Consider the following 21965-nt stretch of genomic DNA (forward strand, 5'->3'; position numbering starts at 1 on the left):
GGACTCAAAAATGCGGGTGCCACCTACCAACGAGCGATGGTGATGTTATTCCACGACATGATCCACAAAGAAATCGAAGTATACGTGGACGACATGATCACAAAGTCGAAGGACGAAATGGACCATATCCAATATTTGAGAAAATTATTCAACCGGCTTCGCAAGTATCAGCTTAAGCTAAATCCGGCTAAGTGTACTTTCGGAGTTCGGTCGGGTAAGCTTCTCGGGTTCATCGTCAGTAAAAAAGGCAGAGGTGGACCCCGATAAAGTGAAGGCAATAATGGAAATGCCTCCTCCTAAAACCGAGAAAGAGATAAGAGGATTCCTCGGCAGGGTGAACTATGTCGCAAGGTTCATCGCACAGTTGACTGACACGTGCAAACCAATATTCAGGCTGTTGCGCAAGAATCATTCCGAATCTTGGGATGAGGATTGTCAACAAGCTTTTGATAAGATCAAACAGTGCTTGGCCAATCCACCAGTATTGGTGCCACCTGTCGAGGGAAGACCATTAATCCTCTACTCAACCGTGCTTGATGAGTCCATGGGAGGTGTGCTAGGACAACAAGATGAAACGGGAAAGAAAGAACGAGCCATCTACTACCTGAGCAAGAAATTTCTCGACTATGAGACCCGCTACACGCCATTAGAAAAGACGTGCTGTGCGTTAGCATGGGCAACACAACGGCTCAGGCAGTATATGATTAGGCATACTACTTGGTTGGTTTCCAAAATGGATCCAATTAAGTACGTGTTCGAAAAACCAATAATCACTGGGAAGATTGCCCGATGGCTGACTCATGGTATGCCTCATGGTATGCCTCATGGCTGACTCATCCCAAAGGTTTTGGGCCTTATTTGATAAAAATAACTTGCTTAAAAAACTAGCCCAATAAGTGGTGCAGCCCAAAAAGAGTTGGCAGCCACTTTAACAAGAGTTTTAGGCCTTTATTTACTAATTACAATTACTAAGAACACCATAGAGTAATTAGGCTTCATAATCCTTGATACAATTCACCATCTTGGCCTTGTTTTCATCTTTAGGCATTTCTTCAAGAATAAGGGCCGTAACTTGTTGCAAAGCATCTTTGGCCTTTTTAGTCCTCGCCCTAGTCATTGGTCCTCCAAGTCCTTTCAGTGCTCCTAAATCCTTGCCCATGTCCTCATCATTCCCTCCCTCTTGAGAAGAATTTGTCCTCAAATCAAAGTCTCCATCTTCTACATCAAAGAGAGATAAATCAGAAACATTAAAAGTGGAACTAACATTGTACTCACCGGGCAATTCAATCTTGTAAGCATTGTCATTTATTCTTTCAAGTACTTGAAATGGACCATCCCCTCTTGGCAAAAGCTTTGATTTCCTTTGTTCCGGAAATCTTTCCTTTCTCATGTGTACCCAAACCCAATCACCAGGTTGAAACACAACTTTCTTTCGCCCTTTGTTAGCATGTTTTGCGTAGCTCTCATTTTTCTTCTCAATTTGAGCCTTCACACGTTCGTGTAACTTCTTCACATAGTCTGCTTTGGCCTGCCCTTCTTTATGTTTAAAAACAGAAATGTTAGGCATAGGCAATAAATCAAGAGGAGTCAATGGGTTAAAACCATACACAACCTCAAAAGGTGAACAATTTGTGGTGCTATGGACAGCCCTATTATATGCAAATTCAACATGAGGCAAACTTGCTTCCCAATACTTAATATTTTTTTTTAAAACAGTCCTAAGCAAGGTTCCCAAAGTTCTATTGACTACCTCAGTTTGTCCATCAGTTTGTGTGTGACAAGTTGTTGAAAATAATAATTTAGTACCTATCTTTCCCCACAAAGTCCTCCAAAAATGACTAAGGAATTTAGCATCCCTATCACTTACAATACTCCTTGGCACACCATGAAGTCTCACAACTTCTTTGAAAAACAAATCAGCCACATGACACGCATCATCTACCTTTTTGCAAGGTATGAAATGTGCCATTTTTGAGAACCTGTCAACAACCACAAAAATAGAATCTTTGCCATTCTTTGTTCTAGGCAGTCCTAACACAAAGTCCATAGATATGTCAATCCAAGGATATTCAGGAGTTGGCAAAGGAGTATACAATCCTTGCGGTAATGATTTAGATTTAGCCATTTTGCACACAACACAATGTTCACAAAATTTTTGCACATCACGTTTCATATGAGGCCAAAAGAAATGTTCTTGTAAAATTTCCAAAGTCTTTTTAATCCCAAAGTGCCCCATCAAACCACCACCATGTGATTCACTAACAAGCAATTCTCTAATGGAACATGCAGGCACACACAATTTGTTTTCTTTAAATAAAAACCCATTGTGCTTAAAATACCCATTTTGAGATAATTTCTCACATGCAGCATATATTTCACCAAAAGTTTCATCAGAAGCATACATTTCTTTCAAAGATTCAAATCCAAGCAATTTAGTTTCAAGAGTGGAAAGTAATGTATGTCTCCTTGATAAAGCATCAGCCACAATGTTCCCTTTGCCCCTTTTATGTTTTATGACATAGGGAAATTGTTCCAAAAACTCCACCCACTTGGCATGCCTCTTGTTAAGCTTGCCTTGTCCCTTCAAATACCTTAGGGACTCATGATCACTATGTATTACAAATTCTTTGGGAAAAAGATAGTGTTGCCATGTTTTTAAAGCTCTTACCAAGGCATACAATTCCTTATCATAAGTGGAAAAGTTAAGGGCAGCCCCACGTAATTTTTCACTAAAATAAGCAATTGGATGGCCTTCTTGTAACAACACAGCCCCAATACCAACATTGGAAGCATCACATTCAATTTCAAAAGATTTAGCAAAGTTTGGTAAAGCAAGAATAGGAGCATTGGTTAACCTTTGCTTAAGAGCAACAAAGGCTTCCTCTTGTTTCTCTCCCCACTTAAAACCCACATGTTTCTTTACTACTTCATTAAGAGGTGCTGCCAAGGTGCTAAAGTCCTTAACAAACCTCCTATAAAAACTTGCCAAACCATGGAAACTTCTCACTTCACTCACAGATTTAGGTGTGGGCCATTCTTGGATGGCCTTAACCTTTTCCTCATCTACTTGTACTCCTTTAGAACTTACAACAAAACCAAGGAATACAACATGATCAGTACAAAACACACATTTTTCAAGATTGGCAAACAAATGTTCTTCCTTAAGCACATTCAAAACAGATTTCAAATGTTCCACATGCAATTCAAGAGAAGTGCTATAGACAAGAATATCATCAAAATATACTACAACAAATTTGCCAATAAATTCCCTCAAAACATGGTTCATCAATCTCATGAAAGTACTGGGTGCATTAGTTAAGCCAAAAGGCATAACCAACCACTCATACAAACCATATTTTGTTTTAAAAGCAGTTTTCCATTCATCACCCTCTCTAATTCTAATTTGATTATACCCACTTTTCAAATCAATTTTAGAGAAAAAACTTGCACCATGCAATTCATCAAGCAAATCATCAAGTCTAGGAATTGGGTGCCTATATTTTATGGTGATGTTATTTAGAGCCCTACAATCAGAACACATTCTCCATGTACCATCTTTTTTAGGGACCAAAATTACTGGAACAGCACAAGGACTCATGCTATTTCTTACCCATCCTTTGGCCATGAGTTCATCCACTTGCTTTTGTATTTCTTGCGTTTCTTGTGGATTGCTTCTATAAGCTGGCTTATTGGGTAAAGAAGCTCCTGGAATGAGATCAATTTGGTGTTCAATTCCCCTCAAAGGTGGTAGTCCACTTGGTATGCTTGATGGAAAAACATCACGAAATTCCTGCAAAAGAGATTTAACACTAGAAGGTATTTCCAATTCATCAAAAGTGTTAGTGTTTAAAATCTGATTTTTGCAATACATTAGATAAAGGGGCTGTTTAGCAAGGAACAACCTCTTCACCTCACTCTTTGTTGCCAAAAGACTCTCTCTTCTCTCAAGTGTTTCACTCCTTTTCTTTTTTTTAAATTTTTGTTCACTCTTTTTCTCAAGATCACTTTCTTTTCTCTCCAAAGAAATCTTTTCTCTCATCCTCAATTGATCCTCACACACCTCTTTAGGACTCAAAGGCTTGAGGACAATCTTTTTATTTTGGTGCACAAAAGAAATCTTATTGGAATAGCCATCATGGACGGCTTTAGTGTCAAATTGCCAAGGCCTTCCTAAAAGTATGTGGCTGGCCTCCATTGGAACTACATCACATAGCACCTTATCTTTGTATTTTCCAATGGAAATCTCCACTTCTACTTGCTGCCTCACTTGCACCTCTCCATCCTCACTAAGCCACTGAAGTTTATATGGTCTAGGATGTGGTTTAGTGTCTAAATTTAGCTTTGACACTAATCTAGCACTAGCCACATTAGCGCAACTCCCTCCATCAGTAATCACCATGCAAACCTTTCCATTGATGGAACACCTTGTGTGGAAAATATTCTCCCTTTGGTTTATTTCTAAAGGACTCATTTGACTACCCATCATTCTCCTTATCATCAATAAATCTCCCTCAAGGGCCTCCTCCTCCTCCTCAATGTCACCTTCCTCTTCTTCACTAACATCAGATTGGCTAGTGTAATCCCCATTCTCCTTGAGAACCATGGTCCTTTTGGTAGGACACTCATAGGCATAATGACCCATGCCTTGACACTTAAAGCATTTTATGTCTTTACTCTTCTTTTGAGGCTGTTCTAAGGTCTTAGAGGATGATTTTACATGAGAAGTAGATGCTGGATTGCTTGAAGTGGCAGTCACCTCCTTCTTATTTTTGTCCTTCCAACTAAAGGAATTATAATTAGAAGAACTCTTCTTGGTCACACTTTTTCTTTTGAGTTGTTGTTCCACTTGAATGGATTTGTGCAGCAAATCTTCTATATCAACAAATTCCTGCAATTCAACAACATCACGAATATCATTATTCAAACCATTAATAAAAGGAGCCATGGTTAGTTCCGGATCTTCTTCAACATTGGCTTGCATCATGAGCAAGTCCAATTCTTTGTAATACTCTTCAACTCCCTTGGTGCCTTGTGACAATTTTTGAAGTTTAAATTTCACATCTCTAGCATAGCTAGCTGGCACATAACGTTTCCTCATGAGCTTTTTCATTTCAGCCCAAATCTCCACCAAAGGCTCTTCATTTCTCAACCTTTCTCTTTTCAACTTATTCCACCACACAAGTGCATAGTCTGAGAACTCAGCTGCTGCAAGTTTCACCTTTTGCTCTTCATCATAATTGTTACAAGTGAAAATATGTTCTATTTTGAGTTCCCATTCCACATAGGCTTCCGGATCACTCTTCCCCTTAAATGGAGGAACATTAAGTTTAATACCTTCAATTCTGTTTTGCCTAGGAGCACCACCAATTCTTCCTCTCCTTTCTTCTTCATGATGTTCATAATTCTCTAATCGTTCAATTCTTCCATACAACTCCTCATTGTTTTCTCTCAATAATCTTTGCATTTGAGCATTAATAGCGTCGAACAAGAGTCTTTGTGTTCCATCCAAATGATCTCCATCTGCCATCTTCAAAAAAAACAAGAGTACTAACAAACACAAAGAAAATAGGACCTCACCACTCTTCTCACGTGTTTACACTCGTAAAAAGATCACTCTCTTTTCTTTTTCTTTTTTTTAAAAGCAATTCAAAAATAGACAACACAAAGAACAAACCACAAATTTGATATTTTGTGTTAAAAGCAAGGTTCAGGGTAGGCTTAAAAAAAAAAGAAAAAAAAAAGAAAGGAATACAAAACAGTCACCTAAAATTCAAAAAGAAAACAAGGAAACTTAGGAATCAAAAACTGGAATTTTAGATAAGTTAGTAACACCCTTCAACCCAACCGAAATATTACCTTAAATTTTGAGTCTTAAGTGTTCTAAACGCATGAACCATTCAGCCACAACTTTTTTTTTTTTTATATATATTCACGAAATTTTTTTTTTTAATACTATTCAGGCCTAATTTTTGCAATGGTTCAGAAATAAAGAAAGAACACTAAGGTAATATCAATGGTAATGAGAAATAATAAGGAAAGATGTTACCCAAAGAAATTCCAGCAAATGATGTTGATGACCCAAAAAAACCGGAGCTTTGATACCAAATGATAGGATTCCTAATTTGCACAAGGAATGAAGAAGGATCTTTTGGGTTCAAAAATCTGGAACTTAATTTTCTGGAATGTAGGGAAGGATCTTTTGGGTTAAAAATCTGGAACTTAATTTTCTGGAATGAAAGTAAGAAAATTCGAATGCTAGAAATGAAGGTAAAAGGATACAGTAAAAAAATGAATGAAGGAAGAATCACTCTTCCAAGGAAAAGGCTTCACACAAAGAATTGTGGTTTATCCTTTGATATGCCCAAACTCTTGAATCACTCAAGAACAATTAGAGAATTACTCTCAGTAATTAAAACTCAAATTCTGATCTGATTTTGTTCATCCCCATGGGCAGCTTATATAGCTTACAATCAACAACCTTCACTTACATTAGTGGACAAATAATGGACTCCACTAAGCCTGAATTATGACCACTAATGACAAAATATTATAAAAAAAAACACTTTAGTGGGCAATTATTGAACTTCCACTAAGCCTAACAATTATGACCACTAAAACATTAAATAAAACACATGTTAAATTCGTGCACCCCTCTGGTATGCCTCATGGCTGACTCATCCCAAAGGTTTTGGGCCTTATTTGATAAAAATAACTTGCTTAAAAAACTAGCCCAATAAGTGGTGCAGCCCAAAAAGAGTTGGCAGCCACTTTAACAAGAGTTTTAGGCCTTTATTTACTAATTACAATTACTAAGAACACCATAGAGTAATTAGGCTTCATAATCCTTGATACAATTCACCATCTTGGCCTTGTTTTCATCTTTAGGCATTTCTTCAAGAATAAGGGCCGTAACTTGTTGCAAAGCATCTTTGGCCTTTTTAGTCCTCGCCCTAGTCATTGGTCCTCCAAGTCCTTTGAGTGCTCCTAAATCCTTGCCCATGTCCTCATCATTCCCTCCCTCTTGAGAAGAATTTGTCCTCAAATCAAAGTCTCCATCTTCTACATCAAAGAGAGATAAATCAGAAACATTAAAAGTGGAACTAACATTGTACTCACCGGGCAATTCAATCTTGTAAGCATTGTTATTTATTCTTTCAAGTACTTGAAATGGACCATCCCCTCTTGGCAAAAGCTTTGATTTCCTTTGTTCCGGAAATCTTTCCTTTCTCATGTGTACCCAAACCCAATCACCAGGTTGAAACACAACTTTCTTTCGCCCTTTGTTAGTATGTTTTGCGTAGCTCTCATTTTTCTTCTCAATTTGAGCCTTCACACGTTCGTGTAACTTCTTTACATAGTCTGCTTTGGCCTGCCCTTCTTTATGTTTAAAAACAGAAATGTTAGGCATAGGCAATAAATCAAGAGGAGTCAATGGGTTAAAACCATACACAACCTCAAAAGGTGAACAATTTGTGGTGCTATGGACAGCCCTATTATATGCAAATTCAACATGAGGCAAACTTGCTTCCCAATACTTAATATTTTTTTTTAAAACAGTCCTAAGCAAGGTTCCCAAAGTTCTATTGACTACCTCAGTTTGTCCATCAGTTTGTGGGTGACAAGTTGTTGAAAATAATAATTTAGTACCTATCTTTCCCCACAAAGTCCTCCAAAAATGACTAAGGAATTTAGCATCCCTATCACTTACAATACTCCTTGGCACACCATGAAGTCTCACAACTTCTTTGAAAAACAAATCAGCCACATGACACGCATCATCTACCTTTTTGCAAGGTATGAAATGTGCCATTTTTGAGAACCTGTCAACAACCACAAAAATAGAATCTTTGCCATTCTTTGTTCTAGGCAGTCCTAACACAAAGTCCATAGATATGTCAATCCAAGGATATTCAGGAGTTGGCAAAGGAGTATACAATCCTTGCGGTAATGATTTAGATTTAGCCATTTTGCACACAACACAATGTTCACAAAATTTTTGCACATCACGTTTCATATGAGGCCAAAAGAAATGTTCTTGTAAAATTTCCAAAGTCTTTTTAATCCCAAAGTGCCCCATCAAACCACCACCATGTGATTCACTAACAAGCAATTCTCTAATGGAACATGCAGGCACACACAATTTGTTTTCTTTAAATAAAAACCCATTGTGCTTAAAATACCCATTTTGAGATAATTTCTCACATGCAGCATATATTTCACCAAAAGTTTCATCAGAAGCATACATTTCTTTCAAAGATTCAAATCCAAGCAATTTAGTTTCAAGAGTGGAAAGTAATGTATGTCTCCTTGATAAAGCATCAGCCACAATGTTCCCTTTGCCCCTTTTATGTTTTATGACATAGGGAAATTGTTCCAAAAACTCCACCCACTTGGCATGCCTCTTGTTAAGCTTGCCTTGTCCCTTCAAATACCTTAGGGACTCATGATCACTATGTATTACAAATTCTTTGGGAAAAAGATAGTGTTGCCATGTTTTTAAAGCTCTTACCAAGGCATACAATTCCTTATCATAAGTGGAAAAGTTAAGGGCAGCCCCACGTAATTTTTCACTAAAATAAGCAATTGGATGGCCTTCTTGTAACAACACAGCCCCAATACCAACATTGGAAGCATCACATTCAATTTCAAAAGATTTAGCAAAGTTTGGTAAAGCAAGAATAGGAGCATTGGTTAACCTTTGCTTAAGAGCAACAAAGGCTTCCTCTTGTTTCTCTCCCCACTTAAAACCCACATGTTTCTTTACTACTTCATTAAGAGGTGCTGCCAAGGTGCTAAAGTCCTTAACAAACCTCCTATAAAAACTTGCCAAACCATGGAAACTTCTCACTTCACTCACGGATTTAGGTGTGGGCCATTCTTGGATGGCCTTAACCTTTTCCTCATCTACTTGTACTCCTTTAGAACTTACAACAAAACCAAGGAATACAACATGATCAGTACAAAACACACATTTTTCAAGATTGGCAAACAAATGTTCTTCCTTAAGCACATTCAAAACAGATTTCAAATGTTCCACATGCAATTCAAGAGAAGTGCTATAGACAAGAATATCATCAAAATATACTACAACAAATTTGCCAATAAATTCCCTCAAAACATGGTTCATCAATCTCATGAAAGTACTGGGTGCATTAGTTAAGCCAAAAGGCATAACCAACCACTCATACAAACCATATTTTGTTTTAAAAGCAGTTTTCCATTCATCACCCTCTCTAATTCTAATTTGATTATACCCACTTTTCAAATCAATTTTAGAGAAAAAACTTGCACCATGCAATTCATCAAGCAAATCATCAAGTCTAGGAATTGGGTGCCTATTGTAGACCCCTAAAATTGTCCGGGTCGGAAATAAAGCTTGAAGACTCTCGAAGACTGAAGGAAGATCAGCCAGAAGGACTCCTGGAAGGCCCTAGGAGGGTTCTCTGTAGGTCTAGAGGTCTTAGAATAGCTCAAAATAAAGAAGTGGAGGGAAAAAGCCCAATACGGCCGTACTGAACCCCAATACGGCCGTATTGAAGCTTCAATACGGCCACAGTGAACTCAATACGGCGTATTGAAGTTTCTGAAACTTCAATACGGCCGTACTGAAATCAATACGGCCGTATTGAAGCTTCAATACAGCCGTATTGAATTCAATACGGCCGTATTGAAATTTCTGAACTTCAATACGGCCGTATTGAACTTCAATACGACCGTATTGAAGTTCAAAAATTTCAATACGGCCGTATTGCTCCTGTAGGCCGTATTGCGCCTATTCCCTATAAATATGACGTCAATTGGACGTCATTCCACACTTTTCAACATAGTTTGAACCCTCTCCTTGAGTATTCTGGGGTTTTTGAGCAGTGTTCTGCCCTAGGAATCACTCGGAGAGTTGATCCGACGAAGTTCTTGAGCCCCGAGCCATTTTGCTTGAGGATCGAACCTAGTCGAGGGGAAATCTTTTGGATTCCCTTAGTTAAAATTTTGTTCTAGGAGAGCGAGGAGCGGGCTTGTAGAGCGAGGGAACGCCAAAACGCTTCCCAGTTCATTTTTTATAAAAAGCACGCTTCAAGAGGTTTCCCTTCAATCCTTCCTTTTACTGCTTTCTGTGTGCATATTTAAACTGTCATCATGTAGATAGTCAAATCATAATTGTTTAGAATAAATAGGGGTAATTTAGTAATTTTACACTGTTATTTTAGAAAATAATCTGTCATAGGGAACCCGAAAGGGGCGCTGTGGGGTGCTAACACCTTCCCCACGCGTAACCGACTCCCTTACCCAACTCTGGTTGTAGTGGCCAAAGTTGATTTTTAAATCAATTGCCTTATCCCTTTTTCCAATGTTTTGAGTAAAACATTGGTGGCGACTCCACGAACCCTCCTTTTATGAAAACCACTAATCCATGGAGGGTCCCGCTTGGGATTAATATGGATTAGTGAGCCTTTTAATAAAATTGCTCGTTTGACGAGGTCTCAGTTTGAGAATAAGTCATTCTAGCAATCCACTATTTTTAAACAAAATAAACGAGTCCAACCATCCTTCGCGAATGCCGAAAGCCCGTTTCGGGCCGGTGGCGACAGATGGCGACTTCACTGGGGAAGCCTCGAGAGTCAGTCCCATTTAGTGACAGATTATTTTTAACAAATAATAGTTAAAATTACTTCATTACCCCTTGCTTGTATGATAACATGTTTATCAATTTGGCTTTAATAACTGTTGTATGTTTAATTTTCCGCAATTGTTTGAAATAAATTGCACACAAACCTTTGCACACAACAGTTCCCTCTATACCCGGGGGCATGAGTGGTAATCCATAGGGAGTGGATGTTAGTACGGCCGGTTGATGGGTTTATAGGAGCCTATGAGACCGTTGTCGGAAAACATCACTCAAGGTGATAACCATGAACTTGAGTCCGACGGTGCGTTGGAGCTTTCCATCGACCTACGATGAGAGGAATTGGGTCCCTATAATGGGGGCACCTTGGGGGCCTTTGACCAAGTGAGAACAGTTAGATCCTCCTTGAATATGCACTTTTCTGCAGGAGACCCCTACCTCGTGATTCGCTCGTGACTGTTCGTGGATGAGTGAATTGTTTGTGTAAATGCTTATGTGCAATTGTTTGTGCATTAATAATAAACCTCGTGATAAGGTCTAAGAATAATCCCCATGCATGAAAAAACCATGACATGAGAGGAAAGACCAATGTGTGAAAATATAATAAAAGTAAGGAGCATAGGCATCATTATCAATAATACCTCATGCATCCTCATCATCATTTATAGGTTCACTAATACCCTCTCGATGTGAGTAAAAGAGACCCGTGACTATTGAGATTCTCCGTTGTCGAAGAGATAATAGTCTAGGGAGGGTGATAAACTTTCATCTTAAAAAGGCAGCACCTCAAAGATGAAAGGTTATCAAGCTCATGTCAAGAGCGTATTCATGAATAAACTAATTAGGTTAAAAAATTCATTTTAGAAAGTGGCTGGTCATCTCTCTGTCCTCACACGCGCAAAGAAAATGGAAGCGCTAGAGGAACAAAACAAGAAGCTCACGACCGAGCTTTCACAGCTCAAAGAGCAGATGGCGCAAATGTTGGAACTCATGCGTCGCCATAACATTCATGGATCTCATCACAGTGACCATGGGTCCCATCATGAGGGAGAGGAGGAGGAGCATGAAGAAGATCCTCCACATGCCATACCTCTTGGGGCTGGAATTATGATTAAAGAGCCCGAGGTTTCAAAAGAACAATTCCACGCCCTAGAGGATCGGTTGAGGGCTATGGAGGGGCATGATTTTGATGTCAAAGATGCCGCCGACATGTGTTTAGTGAGGGATATTCAATTCCCTCCCAAATTTAAAGTGCCAGATTTCCCGAGATACGTGGGATCGACTTGCCCCAAGAGTCATCTCACCATGTACTGCCGAAAGATGGCTGCATATGCCACAAACGAAAAGCTCTTGATCCACTGCTTCCAAGAGAGCTTGGCTGATACCGCGCTCAACTGGTATATGCAGCTAGATGGAAATCTAGTACACACATGGAGGCAGTTGGCTGACGCCTTTCTCAAGCGCTACAAATACAACATCGACCTAACACCCGATAGGTCAGATCTTCAAGCCTTGAGCAAGAATAATGATGAATCTTTCAAGGCGTACGCCCAACGTTGGAGGGAGTTGGCGGCACAGATAGAGCCCCCGCTGTCAGATAAGGAGACGGTGTCCATATTCATCAACTCGTTGACTGGTCCCTATTACGATAAAATGATAGGGAACACAACGACACTCTTCTCGGACATCATCACCATTGGGGAAAGGGTGGAACAAGGATTGAAAAGTGGGAAGCTAGCTAAGCCTTCCCAATCATTCGAGGCTAAGAAGACCTTCAGGAAGAAGAATGAGGGAGGAGTCAATGCTATAACCATATCCTCCGCTTCTTCCATTTCGAAGTCAGGAAGATCGCAATTCATCCCTGTGAAGAAGTTTGATAAACTTCCGACCACTTATAGCGATCTCCTTCCGAAACTAGTAGAAGCCAAACTTCTAGCTCATGTTCCACCAAGGAAGATCGACCCACCTTACCCCGATTGGTACAAGCCACAAGACAAATGTTTATACCATTCGGGGGCACCAGGGCATTCAACAGAGAGATGCCTAGCTCTCAAATACAAGGTCCAAAACCTTATTGATGCTGGGTGGGTCACCTTCGATTCGACAGCGCCCGACGTGAGCAAGAATCTTCTACCAAAGCAGGAGTAGAGAATGGCAAGCCACAATAGGGCCCCTTCATATTTTTCTTTTCTTTTAAGGGACTCATGATCAGTACCCGAGATCATGAGAACCTTTTCATGTAAATAAGGGTTTTACAGTTTTTTAAAAATATCAATAAAGAGGCATTTTTCACATTACTCTCTTTTTTGTTCTTTTCTCTCTTTCCTCATTAACATTAATAATTCTAAACCTAAACAGAACCAATAAAATAATTATGTCTGTAATTGTTCGCTCTGACCGGGATCCGAAAGTTGAGGATAAACGGGTTGAGTTGGATAGTGATGAGGAGACCATCTCTCCGGATCTGCAAAGATTGCTAGATCAAGAAACTCGTCTACTCCAACCATGTCAAGAGGAATTGGAGACCGTGAATTTGGGGCATGGCCGAAAGATAAAAAAGGTCAATATTGGGACCCATATCGGTGATGAAATAAGGACACATGTTTCCGCTATGATTATAATAAAATCATTCTTCATTGCTTCTTTTCTTGCTTATAATAAAATTCTAAACCACATTATTTTTAACCCTATTTGAATAAACATGAATGAGGTTAAAATCATCTTAATGATAATAAACCCACATCATTTTTATGTGGAGGTGTGTGTGACAACTTGGAGCACCTTCCCTTGGCCTCGACAAGTGCCATCATGGGTAAAAAGAAATCTTTCAAAATAAAAGAAGCTCGGCAGGAAACCCAAAAAGGGGACTGCGCAAAAATAAGAGCAAAAGACCCGCTAGGAATCCCACGAAAGGGTGACCTAGGCAAAAGTTAGGGTTACAATAATAAACAAAAACAAAGGTCCGCTAAAACGCCACAAAAGGGTGTTTTAGGCAAAAATAAGGACAATCAAAAAACAAAAGAAATCCATGATGGTACCATGAACCAAATTCAAAAAGAAAGGTTCAAGGGAAGCTATCCAAGTTGTCGAATCACAACACGATTTTTTAAACCTCATAAGTGTTTAATCAAACAAGCCTAAACACTTAAGCCTACCTTGGCCACCCATTCTTACAAAAACTATTTTGAAAAATAAATCCCCTCTAAAACACAAACTTCAGAATAAAAAATATTTTTCCTTCTTTTCTCTCTTGTCCCAAAAGATTTTAGAATAATCCAGTGGAAGCATGGAGAAATAAATCATCACTGATAATGGATCTAATCTGAACAACAAAATGGTGGAAGAACTGTGCCAAGAGTTCAAGATCCAACACCGCAACTCTTCCCCATATCGGCCAAAGATGAATGGGGCAGTCGAGGCAACCAAAAAGAACATCAAGAAAATAGTGCAAAAGATGGTTGTCTCATTTAAAGACTGACACGAGATATTACCCTTTGCTCTTCATGGTTATAGGACTTCAGGAGGCAGTTCTACCCGTCGAAGTCGAAAAACCTTATATAAGGGTGATCATGGAAGCAAAACTTTCCGAGGCAGAAAGGGTTCAAAGCCGATACGACCGGTTGAACCTTATCCAAGAGAAACGGCTGAACGCCATATGCCATGGTCAAACCTATCAAAGGAAGATCAAAAAGGCTCTTGACAAGAAAGTCCACCCTCGAGTCTACCATGAGGGAGAGTTGGTAATGAAGAAATTACTACCAAGGACAAAATCGGAAAGTGTGCCCCAAATCACGGAGGACCATAAGTGATAAAACGAGTCTTCTCAGCAGGAGCATTAATCCTCACAGACACGAATGGAGAATAACTTCGATACCCAGTCAACACTGACTTGGTAAAGAAGTACTATGCTTGAAGACGTTGCTTGCATAGGCCCGCTAGGATGAAAACCCAAAAAGGGCATCCTAGGCAAAAGTTAGGGCAAAATAAAAAGCCTGCCAGTACAAGGGTACTAGGCAAAACAAAGGCAAATTTACCCCGTTAGGATACGTCCTAAGCAAAAGTTAGGGACAAAAGAATAAGATATAAAAACAAAGCAAGCAACGATCACTTGAACCGAAAACCGAAAGGCGGTTCAAGTGATAATCTTCTAGAAGCAAGCGTCTTGCAGTATCTACACTCCTGGCTCAGGCCGAAGCAATTAAGGGAACGTAAAGAGCAACAATTACAGATATAATTGTTAAGCCCAATGTATATAGCCTACCTTGGCCAGCCATTCTTCAGAAATTTCCTTCTGTATATCTTTCTGTAAAAAACACTTGTGAATATCAATAAAAATATCCATTTGTTTCTTTTCTTTCTTGACCATGTGATTATGCCTCTGAATTGGTTTTTCATAAAAATTGTACGAAATTCCATTATTAATCGGTCAATAAAAGAAAATTGGAGGGGTTCCTGTAAAATCCATAATCTCCTGCATAAAGGCTCACAAAAATAACCCCTCGCGTCAATGACAGAAAGTCCTCCAAGAAGAAGAGGATAGGGAGAGCCACTCACTTTTCTAAATAAATGAACAAAAATAAAAAATTGTATTGCATTTGTGCATCACACACACATTAGTTGCACATTCAAAGACCTTACCATGAGGCAACCGCATAAAATAGAAAAATAGAAAATTGCTTGTGTATGACAGCAGCAAGCAAAATACAAAGATTCAGAAAATCAACAGCATCATAATAACTGAGCCTGGAGAGGCTTGCCGAAAGAATACTCTCAAAATAACTGAGCCTGGAGAGGCTCGCCGAAATAATACTCTCAGAATAATTGAGCCTGGAGAGGCTTGCCGAAATAATACTCGTACAGAATAATTGAGCCTGGAGAGGCTTGCCGAAACAATACTCCCACAGAATAATTGAGCCTGGAGAGGCTTGCCGAAATAATACTCCTACAAAATAACTGAGCCTGGAGAGGCTTGCCGAAATAATACTCTCTCATAAATTTAATTTCTTTAGCACTTTTAATTTCTGTACAGCAAAAGCCAAAAACATAAAAAAGGCAAAATACAGAAAAAGCCAAATCAGAAGAAAAGGCAAAATACAGAAAAAGCCGAAAATAAAAAAGGCAAGGATATAGAAAATCCAACAAACAATTTGTACCAAATAACTAAGCCTGGAGAGGCTTACCAAAATAATACTCCACATCCTCCACAGTATGCAGAATAACTGAGCCTGGAGAGGCTCGCAGAAATAATACTCCCCAGAGGGAACCTCAGCTCAAGCTCACGAAAAATCCCCAGCGAGAGCTATCAAAGCAAAATCGACGCAATCCCCAATGGAAGTGCGATCATCCAAACAGTATATACAAGTCAAAGGACTTAACACTTCCTCAGTGGAAGATAGCTCTCCGACTCAAAGCACTGAGCGAGGCTAAGCCTGTAGAGGCTTCCTAAATAATACTCTGGGATACAATAAGATCCCCAAATCCCCAATCGCCTACTCAAGAGGCATCCCTGCAAAAAGGAGAAGAAAATCAAAAATATCAATAAGTATTCCCCAAGTGGAATCCGGCTCTTAGCCAAACATCGAACGTCAAGCCAATACGCCTAACAGAAGAGGCTAATCAAAATCAACGACGAAATCCCCCAGCGGATAACAGCCTACACAGAGGCAAAAATCAGAAAATCAAAAAGAGATACCCGAATAAGGATGAACCGGGATACTCCACCAACGTCAAAGGACGTCAGCCAAACATAAGGCGTCGCTCAACTCAGAGAGAAAGAGCATCTGTGTCTACACCCCAAGGAGTCAGAAATTCCCCATGGGTACCAACAATGCAATGCAAGTTGGGGCACAGGAACCTGTGAATGACTGCACATCCCCTAGACGGATCCCTGCGTTATCCAGCCCTCAGTGGCACAAAATCAGAAAAAACCGTCGAAGCAGCATCGTGGACTGTGGAGACAAAATCATCTCAAAGCCTAAAAGGCAATACTCAGCTACCCAGTTGTCGAGAGCACCGAGGTATGCACAAGTCTGGAGAGACGGTACTCAAACGAAGTCTGGAGAGACAGTACTCAAACAAAGTCTGGAGAGACGATACTCAAACGAAGTCTGGAGAGACAGTACTCGAACAAAGTCTGGAGAGACAATACTCAAACAAGGTCTGGAGAGACAATACTCAAACAAGGTCTGGAGAGACGGTACTCAAACAAAGTCTGGAGAGACGGTACTCAAACAAAGTCTGGAGAGACGGTACTCAAACAAGGTCTGGAGAGACGGTACTCAAACAAAGTCTGGAGAGACGGTACTCAAACAAAGTCTGGAGAGATGGTACTCAAGGTCTGGAGAGACAATACTCAAGGTCTGGAGAGACAATACTCAGCCATCAGCGTCGTCAAAGGCACGTTGGTGTTAAACTTAGCTACCGAGGTTGTCAGAAGCGCCGAGGTATGCAATAACCTGGAGAGGCTACTCAACAATTTTCCCACCTGAAGACACTACAAGTCGGAAGGATGGCACATCACCCGGACAATTGGGTCAACTCCTTTACTTGTCAGCCGGTACACCAAAAGACCGTTTGACTAAGTAAAGGGGGGGCAGCTGTAGACCCCTAAAATTGTCCGGGTCGGAAATAAAGCTTGAAGACTCTCGAAGACTGAAGGAAGATCAGCCAGAAGGACTCCTGGAAGGCCCTAGGAGGGTTCTCTGTAGGTCTAGAGGTCTTAGAATAGCTCAAAATAAAGAAGTGGAGGGAAAAAGCCCAATACGGCCGTACTGAACCCCAATACGGCCGTATTGAAGCTTCAATACGGCCACAGTGAACTCAATACGGCGTATTGAAGTTTCTGAAACTTCAATACGGCCGTACTGAAATCAATACGGCCGTATTGAAGCTTCAATACAGCCGTATTGAATTCAATACGGCCGTATTGAAATTTCTGAACTTCAATACGGCCGTATTGAACTTCAATACGACCGTATTGAAGTTCAAAAATTTCAATACGGCCGTATTGCTCCTGTAGGCCGTATTGCGCCTATTCCCTATAAATATGACGTCAATTGGACGTCATTCCACACTTTTCAACATAGTTTGAACCCTCTCCTTGAGTATTCTGGGGTTTTTGAGCAGTGTTCTGCCCTAGGAATCACTCGGAGAGTTGATCCGACGAAGTTCTTGAGCCCCGAGCCATTTTGCTTGAGGATCGAACCTAGTCGAGGGGAAATCTTTTGGATTCCCTTAGTTAAAATTTTGTTCTAGGAGAGCGAGGAGCGGGCTTGTAGAGCGAGGGAACGCCAAAACGCTTCCCAGTTCATTTTTTATAAAAAGCACGCTTCAAGAGGTTTCCCTTCAATCCTTCCTTTTACTGCTTTCTGTGTGCATATTTAAACTGTCATCATGTAGATAGTCAAATCATAATTGTTTAGAATAAATAGGGGTAATTTAGTAATTTTACACTGTTATTTTAGAAAATAATCTGTCATAGGGAACCCGAAAGGGGCGCTGTGGGGTGCTAACACCTTCCCCACGCGTAACCGACTCCCTTACCCAACTCTGGTTGTAGTGGCCAAAGTTGATTTTTAAATCAATTGCCTTATCCCTTTTTCCAATGTTTTGAGTAAAACATTGGTGGCGACTCCACGAACCCTCCTTTTATGAAAACCACTAATCCATGGAGGGTCCCGCTTGGGATTAATATGGATTAGTGAGCCTTTTAATAAAATTGCTCGTTTGACGAGGTCTCAGTTTGAGAATAAGTCATTCTAGCAATCCACTATTTTTAAACAAAATAAACGAGTCCAACCATCCTTCGCGAATGCCGAAAGCCCGTTTCGGGCCGGTGGCGACACCTATATTTTATGGTGATGTTATTTAGAGCCCTACAATCAGAACACATTCTCCATGTACCATCTTTTTTAGGGACCAAAATTACTGGAACAGCACAAGGACTCATGCTATTTCTTACCCATCCTTTGGCCATGAGTTCATCCACTTGCTTTTGTATTTCTTGCGTTTCTTGTGGATTGCTTCTATAAGCTGGCTTATTGGGTAAAGAAGCTCCTGGAATGAGATCAATTTGGTGTTCAATTCCCCTCAAAGGTGGTAGTCCACTTGGTATGCTTGATGGAAAAACATCACGAAATTCCTGCAAAAGAGATTTAACACTAGAAGGTATTTCCAATTCATCAAAAGTGTTAGTGTTTAAAATCTGATTTTTGCAATACATTAGATAAAGGGGCTGTTTAGCAAGGAACAACCTCTTCACCTCACTCTTTGTTGCCAAAAGACTCTCTCTTCTCTCAAGTGTTTCACTCCTTTTCTTTTTTTTAAATTTTTGTTCACTCTTTTTCTCAAGATCACTTTCTTTTCTCTCCAAAGAAATCTTTTCTCTCATCCTCAATTGATCCTCACACACCTCTTTAGGACTCAAAGGCTTGAGGACAATCTTTTTATTTTGGTGCACAAAAGAAATCTTATTGGAATAGCCATCATGGACGGCTTTAGTGTCAAATTGCCAAGGCCTTCCTAAAAGTATGTGGCTGGCCTCCATTGGAACTACATCACATAGCACCTTATCTTTGTATTTTCCAATGGAAATCTCCACTTCTACTTGCTGCCTCACTTGCACCTCTCCATCCTCACTAAGCCACTGAAGTTTATATGGTCTAGGATGTGGTTTAGTGTCTAAATTTAGCTTTGACACTAATCTAGCACTAGCCACATTAGCGCAACTCCCTCCATCAGTAATCACCATGCAAACCTTTCCATTGATGGAACACCTTGTGTGGAAAATATTCTCCCTTTGGTTTATTTCTAAAGGACTCATTTGACTACCCATCATTCTCCTTATCATCAATAAATCTCCCTCAAGGGCCTCCTCCTCCTCCTCAATGTCACCTTCCTCTTCTTCACTAACATCAGATTGGCTAGTGTAATCCCCATTCTCCTTGAGAACCATGGTCCTTTTGGTAGGACACTCATAGGCATAATGACCCATGCCTTGACACTTAAAGCATTTTATGTCTTTACTCTTCTTTTGAGGCTGTTCTAAGGTCTTAGAGGATGATTTTACATGAGAAGTAGATGCTGGATTGCTTGAAGTGGCAGTCACCTCCTTCTTATTTTTGTCCTTCCAACTAAAGGAATTATAATTAGAAGAACTCTTCTTGGTCACACTTTTTCTTTTGAGTTGTTGTTCCACTTGAATGGATTTGTGCAGCAAATCTTCTATATCAACAAATTCCTGCAATTCAACAACATCACGAATATCATTATTCAAACCATTAATAAAACGAGCCATGGTTAGTTCCGGATCTTCTTCAACATTGGCTTGCATCATGAGCAAGTCCAATTCTTTGTAATACTCTTCAACTCCCTTGGTGCCTTGTGACAATTTTTGAAGTTTAAATTTCACATCTCTAGCATAGCTAGCTGGCACATAACGTTTCCTCATGAGCTTTTTCATTTCAGCCCAAATCTCCACCAAAGGCTCTTCATTTCTCAACCTTTCTCTTTTCAACTTATTCCACCACACAAGTGCATAGTCTGAGAACTCAGCTGCTGCAAGTTTCACCTTTTGCTCTTCATCATAATTGTTACAAGTGAAAATATGTTCTATTTTGAGTTCCCATTCCACATAGGCTTCCGGATCACTCTTCCCCTTAAATGGAGGAACATTAAGTTTAATACCTTCAATTCTGTTTTGCCTAGGAGCACCACCAATTCTTCCTCTCCTTTCTTCTTCATGATGTTCATAATTCTCTAATCGTTCAATTCTTCCATACAACTCCTCATTGTTTTCTCTCAATAATCTTTGCATTTGAGCATTAATAGCGTCGAACAAGAGTCTTTGTGTTCCATCCAAATGATCTCCATCTGCCATCTTCAAAAAAAACAAGAGTACTAACAAACACAAAGAAAATAGGACCTCACCACTCTTCTCACGTGTTTACACTCGTAAAAAGATCACTCTCTTTTTTTTTTTTTTTTTTTTTTTAAAGCAATTCAAAAATAGACAACACAAAGAACAAACCACAAATTTGATATTTTGTGTTAAAAGCAAGGTTCAGGGTAGGCTTAAAAAAAAAAAGAAAAAAAGAAAGGAATACAAAACAGTCACCTAAAATTCAAAAAGAAAACAAGGAAACTTAGGAATCAAAAACTGGAATTTTAGATAAGTTAGTAACACCCTTCAACCCAACCGAAATATTACCTTAAATTTTGAGTCTTAAGTGTTCTAAACGCATGAACCATTCAGCCACAACTTTTTTTTTTTTTTATATATATTCACGAAATTTTTTTTTTTAATACTATTCAGGCCTAATTTTTGCAATGGTTCAGAAATAAAGAAAGAACACTAAGGTAATATCAATGGTAATGAGAAATAATAAGGAAAGATGTTACCCAAAGAAATTCCAGCAAATGATGTTGATGACCCAAAAAAACCGGAGCTTTGATACCAAATGATAGGATTCCTAATTTGCACAAGGAATGAAGAAGGATCTTTTGGGTTCAAAAATCTGGAACTTAATTTTCTGGAATGTAGGGAAGGATCTTTTGGGTTAAAAATCTGGAACTTAATTTTCTGGAATGAAAGTAAGAAAATTCGAATGCTAGAAATGAAGGTAAAAGGATACAGTAAAAAAATGAATGAAGGAAGAATCACTCTTCCAAGGAAAAGGCTTCACACAAAGAATTGTGGTTTATCCTTTGATATGCCCAAACTCTTGAATCACTCAAGAACAATTAGAGAATTACTCTCAGTAATTAAAACTCAAATTCTGATCTGATTTTGTTCATCCCCATGGGCAGCTTATATAGCTTACAATCAACAACCTTCACTTACATTAGTGGACAAATAATGGACTCCACTAAGCCTGAATTATGACCACTAATGACAAAATATTATAAAAAAAAACACTTTAGTGGGCAATTATTGAACTTCCACTAAGCCTAACAATTATGACCACTAAAACATTAAATAAAACACATGCTAAATTCGTGCACCCCTCTGGTATGCCTCATGGCTGACTCATCCCAAAGGTTTTGGGCCTTATTTGATAAAAATAACTTGCTTAAAAAACTAGCCCAATAAGTGGTGCAGCCCAAAAAGAGTTGGCAGCCACTTTAACAAGAGTTTTAGGCCTTTATTTACTAATTACAATTACTAAGAACACCATAGAGTAATTAGGCTTCATAATCCTTGATACAATTCACCATCTTGGCCTTGTTTTCATCTTTAGGCATTTCTTCAAGAATAAGGGCCGTAACTTGTTGCAAAGCATCTTTGGCCTTTTTAGTCCTCGCCCTAGTCATTGGTCCTCCAAGTCCTTTGAGTGCTCCTAAATCC

The 21965-nt window shown here is 39.4% G+C and overlaps 2 protein-coding genes across 4 annotated transcripts; both read right to left on the reverse strand.

The window, feature by feature from the left end:
• Nucleotides 1-1137: 1137 nt before the first annotated feature.
• Nucleotides 1138-5616, reverse strand: LOC145956786 (uncharacterized). Of its 2 annotated transcripts, none has more exons than XM_083072472.1 (2): nt 3611-5616; nt 1138-1218 (listed from the first exon to the last, which is right to left on the reverse strand). In XM_083072472.1, exons 1-2 carry the CDS (start codon nt 5525-5527, stop codon nt 1198-1200), a joined length of 1938 nt encoding a protein of 645 aa, XP_082928598.1. In that variant the 5' UTR covers nt 5528-5616; the 3' UTR covers nt 1138-1197. The 2 variants fall into 2 exon arrangements, with proteins under 2 accessions (XP_082928598.1, XP_082928597.1); XM_083072471.1 differs by lacking the exon at nt 1138-1218 and adding an exon at nt 1368-1536 and having other exon boundaries at nt 3611-5615.
• Nucleotides 5617-6406: 790 nt separating this feature from the next.
• Nucleotides 6407-20593, reverse strand: LOC145956787 (uncharacterized). 2 transcript variants are annotated; one of them, XM_083072474.1, is made up of 2 exons: nt 18582-20593; nt 6407-7059 (listed from the first exon to the last, which is right to left on the reverse strand). In XM_083072474.1, exons 1-2 carry the CDS (start codon nt 20496-20498, stop codon nt 7039-7041), a joined length of 1938 nt encoding a protein of 645 aa, XP_082928600.1. In that variant the 5' UTR covers nt 20499-20593; the 3' UTR covers nt 6407-7038. The 2 variants fall into 2 exon arrangements, with proteins under 2 accessions (XP_082928600.1, XP_082928599.1); XM_083072473.1 differs by lacking the exon at nt 6407-7059 and adding an exon at nt 7336-7377.
• Nucleotides 20594-21965: the final 1372 nt, after the last annotated feature.

The sequence above is a fragment of the Cajanus cajan genome, chromosome 4 (genome assembly GCF_000230855.2).
Source record: "Cajanus cajan strain Asha chromosome 4, NIPB_CcT2T_4, whole genome shotgun sequence".
Taxonomy (NCBI): Eukaryota; Viridiplantae; Streptophyta; class Magnoliopsida; order Fabales; family Fabaceae; genus Cajanus; species Cajanus cajan.